Source organism: Mus caroli, chromosome 11 (genome assembly GCF_900094665.2).
Source record: "Mus caroli chromosome 11, CAROLI_EIJ_v1.1, whole genome shotgun sequence".
NCBI classification, from domain to species: Eukaryota; Metazoa; Chordata; class Mammalia; order Rodentia; family Muridae; genus Mus; species Mus caroli.
Window position 1 is genome coordinate 78,574,677 of NC_034580.1, and position 8,308 is coordinate 78,582,984.

General features: G+C 40.3%; 1 protein-coding gene across 5 annotated transcripts in view; it reads left to right on the forward strand.

The window, feature by feature from the left end:
• Ap2b1 (adaptor related protein complex 2 subunit beta 1) overlaps positions 1–8,308 on the forward strand; it is a 107,495-nt gene that overhangs the window by 40,585 nt on the left and 58,602 nt on the right. For all 5 annotated transcript variants that reach the window (XM_021178158.2, XM_021178160.2, XM_021178162.2 and 2 more), the window contains exons 10-13: positions 267–382; positions 2,265–2,430; positions 3,591–3,689; positions 7,533–7,792. In XM_021178158.2, the coding sequence (XP_021033817.1) occupies positions 267–382; positions 2,265–2,430; positions 3,591–3,689; positions 7,533–7,792 (641 nt within the window). The remainder of the gene's footprint in view (positions 1–266; positions 383–2,264; positions 2,431–3,590; positions 3,690–7,532; positions 7,793–8,308) is intronic.

Sequence of the window (8,308 nt, forward strand, 5' to 3'; positions counted from 1 at the left end):
TGGAACTCACTTTGTAGACCAGGCTGGCCTCGAACTCAGAAATCCACCTGCCTCTGCCTCCCAAGTGCTGGGATTAAAGGCGTGCGCCACCACGCCGGGCCCCATTCCTAGAATTGTTAATGCTGATATACATTGTATCATTTAGCCTCTAGTAGCTTTAGCAGAGTCAGTGCCTGTCTGACTCAGGCAATGTACTTGTATGTTTCCTTTTCTGTGTTGAGATAGTGTTTTTGGATTGACTTAAGTGTTGATGTTTCTTTCCCTAGCAATCAGCAGAACGATGTGTAAGCACACTGCTTGATCTAATCCAGACCAAAGTAAATTATGTGGTCCAAGAGGCAATTGTTGTCATCAGGGACATCTTCCGAAAATACCCCAACAAGTATGTCAAAATTCATGTAATCTTCTTTCTCAGATCATTTGGGAAACGTATAAGTAAGGCACTTTGAAATTGACTCGGTAAGAATTATTTTTCTTAATATAACTGGTCATAGTAGATTTTTTTTTTTAATGAAGTCAGAGATACATAAGTGGGTATCAAACAGACACTAAAACTTCTCATTTAAATATGGGAATGGAGTTTTAAGTTGGCCCCATGTGCTGGGATTACAGGCATGAGCCACCATAGCAGCTGATCATTATTTTTGTAGAAATGAGGCTTAGCTTAAGTATATACTTAGCATAGACTAAATCAAACACATAAGATTGTTTGTTGTGTCAGAGTTACCATTACACAGGAGACCTATTTATCCCTAGTTGTCTTGATACACTCACTGCATGCCAGACCAATGATTATGTACTTCCTCCTCTCAGAATGGCTTGCTTGTAAGGTCACTGTTCCAGCCGCCATGCTGTTTGCTCAGCATGGGGCCCCACTGCCTTGTGGGAGCAGCAGAGTGCATTCAATAAGTTACTCCCCTGCCTCTGCTGACACGCCCGCAGGGGCTGCTCCCACGGGGATCATTTACTTCACAAAGTTTTCAATGGGGCTCTTAGTTCATAAAACAAAATACTTTGATTCTGAGACTTGCAGTCCAGAATTAGTGCAGGATTTGGGTTTTTGTGAGATTTTTTTTTGTTTTGTCTTGAGAAGTGTTATTTTTAGAAAGAGGACCACCACCTTTTACTCAACTCCCCCCAAAAGTGAAGGATCAAGTTTCTAAACTGTTACAGGTTAAGGAAAAAAAAGATCAATAGAGAAATGTGTAAAACTTGTGTAAATAAGGGGTTATGACAGTTTAATTTCAAGAAAATAGTCAAAGTCTGGTTTAATAAGTAGGAATAGGGCAGATACTTGGCCTAGTATACTATTTATCCACATTAATATATTCTGTTTCAGTCTAATGTTGAAAATCACATTAGCCAGCTAGATGTGATGACATGGGCCTATAATCTCAGCTATTCAGGAGGCCAAGACAGGACATGTACAAGCTCAAGCCAACCCTTGCAACCTAGCAAGACCCTGCTTTAAACGAGAGGAGAGCAGTAGGCTGAGAATACTGCTCATAGGAAAGAGTTTGCCTAGTATGTGTTGGATCTTAGGTTCAGTCTTCAGTAATAAAATTTTAAATTATGTTAGTTAAGGACATATAGATTCAGCATGGTGAATATGTAGTTATAAGAAAGGTTGATTTTAAACACAAGATAATGGTATTTTCTTATACCACAGGTTAATTTATTCCCTCGTGAACATGTCTGTCTCATGAGCTCTTGTACAAGTTTAAAGCTTAGTTACTAAAACATAATTGAACTGGCTTTGGTGGCACACACCTTTAGTCCCATCACTCAGGAGGCAGAGGTAGATGGATCTCTGTGAGTTCAAGGCCAGCCTGGTCTACAGAGTGAATCATAGGACAGCAGGGTCTACATAGAAAGTCCCTGTCTCAAAAACAAAATGAGTAAGCAAACAAAACACAACAAACCATAATTGAAGAACAGTGGTTCACAGTCATCTGTAACTCCACTCCCAGGGGATCCAACACTGCCTTCTGACCTCTGCAAGTACCAGGCCTTCATGTGATACACACACATACATGCAAGCTAAACACTCATATATGCAAATTTATAAAATTGTACATAAAAAAATATTTTAAAGCATATTTGAAGAAAAATTTAAGCCATGCACTTTTGACTTACTACATTCTGTTGACTAAAAACCTTTGCAGCTTGGAATCCCTTGTGTATGGTTTTTTTTACTTTAGCTTCTACTGTTAAATACAGTTCTTAGTTTTGGCCTTAGTAACTAATCCATTTGTTATTAACAGGTATGAAAGTATTATTGCCACGCTCTGTGAAAACTTGGACTCACTGGATGAACCCGATGCCCGAGCAGCTATGATTTGGATTGTAGGAGAATATGCTGAAAGAATCGATAACGCAGATGAATTACTAGAGAGCTTCCTGGAAGGTTTTCATGACGAAAGCACCCAGGTAAGTCTCTTCCATCCCGTGTTCTTGATCTCTTCAGAACAAGAACTGAGAAGGTGAAGTGTTAGCTAGTTTTTTGTGTATGTTTGTTTGTCATGGTTTCTTCGTCTCAAAAGGGATGATCATTTTGGTCGGTACTGTTTTCTGGATAACAGAGCTGCAGCGCTTAGAGCAGTGGTCATAGACTATGATGGGCATTGGAACATTTGGGGGCTGAGGAGACACAGAGAGCGAGAAGCACCTACACAGTCAGTTCTCACCTGCTGCGGTGCTGCTCCAGAAGAGAGCGAATTTCCCTGCAGTGATGTTGAGCAGTAATCAGGTTCTTATTTTCTGTCACTTAAGGATGATTACAAATTGTCCTTGGTATTTGCTGTTGCTCATTATAGTGCAGCATAGCGAGGTTTGAAAAGATTCTATATAGATGATTAGATTTCTTCCCATCTGTCCCTCTCTCCAACTAAAATTAGAGTCAAAGGCTCAGAGAGGCAGTCAGATTATTAAGCCCTTTCTCCCTGGCATTTGTGCTCATAGCAAATAGAAGTTTGTGTATGTAATCCATTATAGTAATTTAATAGGCCTAATATTAATAGTGGCACAGCAGGCTCCCTCTAATTGGCTCTAATCTGACACAATTCTGTTTTGGCTCCTATCCCAGTATGGCAAATGATGTCATGAGTCCTTCAGACTCGTAAGCTTTGGTCAAAATAAATAATACACGGTTTGGTCAAGAGCCAGTCTTACTACTTTATGTATGTACTATAAAAATACATTTAAAGGCTGGCTCAGAGGACAAGCCTGGCAACCTGGGTTTGGTCCCTGGAACTTGTGTAAAGGTAAAAGGAGAGAACTCACTCCACAGAGTTGAGCTCCGTGTGTGCACACATGCACTCACACACATCACGAATCCAGACACATCATCATCATCATCATTTTTTTTTATTAAAATAAAGAACAGTTGAAAATCTGGCCCAGAAACAAACCACTTTTTATACCAAAAGAGCACCTGGAAAATGAGAGGCTGGTGCATGGTCAATGATTGCTGTGTCCTGCAGAGACTGCTTTCGGCTGCTGTTTGTCACACTGGCTGAGCTTTAACCACCATCAGTGATTCATAGTTGAGGAAATATGAGTTAGAGATGATGTTGAATTTTGTTTTTTAGGTGCAGCTCACACTGCTCACCGCCATAGTGAAGCTGTTTCTCAAGAAGCCATCAGAAACACAGGAGCTGGTCCAACAGGTCTTGAGCTTAGCCACACAGGTGAGAGAGCTGAGAGCATCCGCCACGCTGATTTGAGCTGCTCCCAATGGTTAGACTCGATGGTATTTCTTATGTCATTCAAGGCTGCTGCTGCTATAGTTAACTCCAGAATGAAGAACAACATGGGGAATAAAGGCTTTATTGGTTGCATGTCCTGAACCATAGTCCATTGAGGGAAGCCAGCACAGGAACTCAACCCAGTAGGAACCTGGAGGCAGGAGCTGATGCATATGCCATGGAGGAGTGCTGCCTACAGGCTTGCTCCTTGTGGCTTCCTCAACCTGCCTTCTTAGAGAACCCAGACCACTGGTTGGCCTTTTTCGTAATCAGCTGGGCCTTCTCCCACCAATCAGTATTTAAGAAAATCCGTGCCTAAGTCTGGTCTGGTGGAGGCATTTTCTCAATTGAGTTTCTCTCTCAGATGACTCGAGTTTGTGTCAAGTTGAAATAAAACTAGCCAGAACATTTCCCAAGAAGGTTCACCTGGGGCAGGGTTTAGTTCTGAAAATACTAAAATGATGCCTCAAAGCAGATTCTGCTCAATTGTATCTGGCCAATACAGATTTTAGCTCATCTGACTGAGGCTGGAGAGGTGGCTCAGCAGTTCAGAGAATTTGTTTTCACAGAGAACCCAGTTTTGGTTCTTTCTTAGCACCCACATGGTGGCTCCCAGTTCTATAGGATCCCTCACCTCTTCTTGATCTGTGCAGGCTCCTGTACACATGTGGTACATATACATAAACTCATGAAGACACATAGACACATAAAATAAATTTTAAAATAAAAAAAATTTATACTGGATGGCCTCAGCTTTTGTGATAATTTTGAAATTTTGATTTTGATTACATATTGTTAATATGTGAAAATATGTGAGAGGAAAAACCTACATATGTGAAAATAACACTGAATCTGGTATCTGTGGGTGACTTCAGCTTTCATATGAAGTACTGTGTGTGTACTTGATCTGCCTTTCAAAGTGGTGTCTTTCTCATAGAGATCACTTCAAAGTGCTTATGCAATTTCCTTAAATGTTTTGATATTTGAATTATATGATGCTTATTTCTTTTCTTGTTACTGTGGTGAATACTCTGACAAGCGACTTCAGGAAGAGAGGGCTTATTCTGACTCACAGTTCACATTCTAGTCCAACATGGCTGGAAGGCACAGGAACAGGAGCATAGGGCAGCTGGTCACAGTGCATCTGCAGCCTGGAGCAAAGAGCTGAGCTTCCATGTGTGCTGCTCAGGTTCCCCTCTCCATCTGTATCATCAGGATCCCCCACCAGTGATTAAAATGGGTCTTTTACATATATCAGTTATCATAATCCTGTATCTCCCTTCCCAGCATGCCCAGAGACCTATCTCAGGTAATTTTGTATACTGTCAAGTTAACAGGTAACCCTAACCATCACATAACATTTCTGGTCAGAAGAAAAAAGTGAATTCTAATTTGGGAATGTGGCCATTGACCTTTCATAACAGGTCACAACCAGACCTGGTAGCACAGGCCTGAAATCTCAAATGTTGGGGAGGCTAAGTCAGGCGTATAAAAAGTTCAAGGTCAGCCTGGGAAACTTAGTGAGACCCTGTCTCAAAATAAATTTACAAACAATTGTTAAAGTGCTGGGAAATATACCCAATCATAATATAGCACTTGCCTAGAATGAATCATGTCACCATTCAGATTCATAAAACTCAAAATAATTTTTTTATTTATAGTGTAACTAACATGATGATGAGTCCATCAGATTTAGCAATGTCTTGAATTGAATTTGAGAATAGGCTGGCTTGAACAGGATTGTCAGTTAAGATGTGTATCTCACATGGAATCTGATTCATGGATTAACCATTTTCCTGTCTGTCTCTTCTGTTTCTAATGCTATAGTATGAAAATTTCAACCTCTTCTATATTATTTTGCCAGTTCTGAGCTCTCATTTTCCTATTACTAATTACTTGTTAAAAAGTCACTTATATGTGCTCTTGGAAATATTTTTTAATTTTATTTTAATTTTTATTATGTGTATGAAAGTAGCTTATGGAGCAGTGTGTATAATATGAAACCGGTTCCTATGCCAAAAGCGTGTGTGCTCCTCAAGGCAGACGCATGCAGCCTGCTAGTAATGGTTATTGGAGTGGAGAGTAGAGGTCAGGAAGGGATTAGAAAATTGCCAAGGATTTTCTTTTATTTTATACCCTTATAAATCTTTGTGTGGCATGATTATAATTTGTATGCTTGCTTTTGTTTTTCTTTTCAGGACAGGGTCTCATCTTAGTATGTAGTCTGGGCTGGCCTCGACCTTAGTGAAATCTGCCTGTTTCTGTCTTCTGGATGCTGGGATTAAAGGTGTGTGCTGCTACGCTCAGCAGGTTATAATTTTTTAAGCTATGAATATGCATAAAATCATTTTAAAACTATAACAAAAGAGCACTAAATTCAAGTGTTACTCCTTTTGAAAGCACATACATTTGTATGTTCTTTAATGCTTTGTTGTTGGGTTTTTGGTGTTGCTATTATTTGTTTTAATTTGTTGTACCTTTGTGAACTTTTGAGTCAGGCACTGTGTGTAGTCTCTTTCTATTGCTGGGACTTAGCCAGTGTCTCCATAGGAGATGCATGTAGTAGGTAGTTGAACCGAGAAGGAAGTTACATGGCTAGAGAGATGATGTAGTGGTTAAGAGCAGTTACTGCTCTTGTAAAGGATCTAGATTCAATTCCCAGTACCTTTATGGGGGCTCACAATATCTGTAACTCCAGTTCCAGGGAATCTGATGCAACCATCTGATTTCCATAGGCTCTGAAGTAGACATATACTCATAAGTAAAATTTTTAAAAATTTTTAAGGAATGTTTTAGGAAAACAGAAGTAAGGTATAATATGTATCAAGAAAATTCCTGCTAATTTTCATGGCCATGTTTATTAATTTTTATTAACTAATTAATTTAGAGAGGGTGTCTTGCTATATAGCCCTAACTTGCTCAGTACTCAGTACATATCCTGAGCTGCCCTCAAATTCGTGCAGTCCCCCTGCCTCAGTATCCTGAGTATTGAAATTAGAAGTGTGGACCTCCACATATGGCTTATGTAGCAATTTTGGTTTTTTGTTTACGCTTACACATGAGAGTAGGGAGATGAACTCAGTGGCTAAGAGTACTTACTGTTCTTGCAGATGTCCCCAGTTCATTTCCAGCACCAACATAGTTGCTTATGTAATTCTAGTTCCAAGGGCTTTGACACCCTTCTCTAAGCTCTGTGGGTACTGCATATTCATAGTGCACTTACATATATGCAGGTAAAACACTGGTACAAGTAAAATAAAAAAATATTTTTTAAAGGCTGACACATTTTTATTTATCGCACACGTCATAGTGTGCTTATAGAAGTTAGTTGACAATTTGTGGGGAGTCATTTCTCTCTCCTCCTATCATAAGTCACAGAGGTTGAACTCAGCTCACAAGACTCAGCAGCAGCTAGCTGCCTTACCCACTGAGCTAGCTCATCAGACCTTAATGTCATTATTTAAAATACTATTTTTATTTCTCAAAGCCATTTAACTATTGCTGGATTGATGTGGTTTTTTTCTTCTCTTCTTGCTTTGGAATTTGTGTCTGGGCAAATATCAATATATGTTCTAAGTTCCCTGCCCACATCAATCTATATTTTAAGTTCCTTGAAACATTAGGCTATAGAATTGTAACTATAGACTATTATTAAGTCTTGGTAAAATATCATTTAGTAGCTAATCTGCATAAGTCGCTACCACAGTGCCATGACAGTAAGTCTGGCACCTTGGTGTCTCTGGAAAAGGGATCGATCTAAATCACCTTGCCTTTGCTTTCCTTTAGGACTCCGATAACCCTGACCTTCGAGATCGGGGTTATATATATTGGCGCCTTCTTTCAACTGACCCTGTGACAGCCAAAGAAGTGGTGTTGTCTGAGAAGCCATTGATCTCTGAGGAGACGGACCTCATTGAGCCTACCCTCCTGGATGAGCTCATCTGCCACATTGGTTCTTTGGCCTCTGTGTACCACAAACCTCCAAATGCTTTTGTGGAAGGGAGTCATGGGATTCATCGCAAACACTTGCCAATTCATCATGGGAGGTAAGCAGGTGGGTGGAGGTCTCTTCAGCGAGAAGTGACTTGCTGTTTAGGCACTTTGTCTTCCTTCTGCTCAGTACTGGAAAAGAGCTCGCTGTGCATTCCACACTCTTGCTTCTCTGAAGAGCTTCTTTCTCTGAGTTCCGGTCTAGGAGTACAATAAAACTATAGATAATTGCGATGAATATTATCTGTATTGATAAAGTTTGGAAGTTGCTTAAGTCCCTGGAATCATATTAGATACTAGGACAAGGAGATAGCTCAGTTGGTAAAAGGAATTTGATATACAGAACCCAAGTGGAAAAAAAGCTAGACCTGGTAGTGAGTACTTGTAGTGAACACTGGGGAGGGGGAAACTGGGAAGTTGTTGGGTCTCACTGGCTAGCCAAACTAATCAATAAGCCATAGGTCTCAATGAGAGATGCTGTCTCGCCGGGCGTGGTGTCGCACGCCTTTAATCCCAGCACTCAGGAGGCAGAGGCAGGCGGATTTCTGAGTTCGAGGCCAGCCTGGTCTACA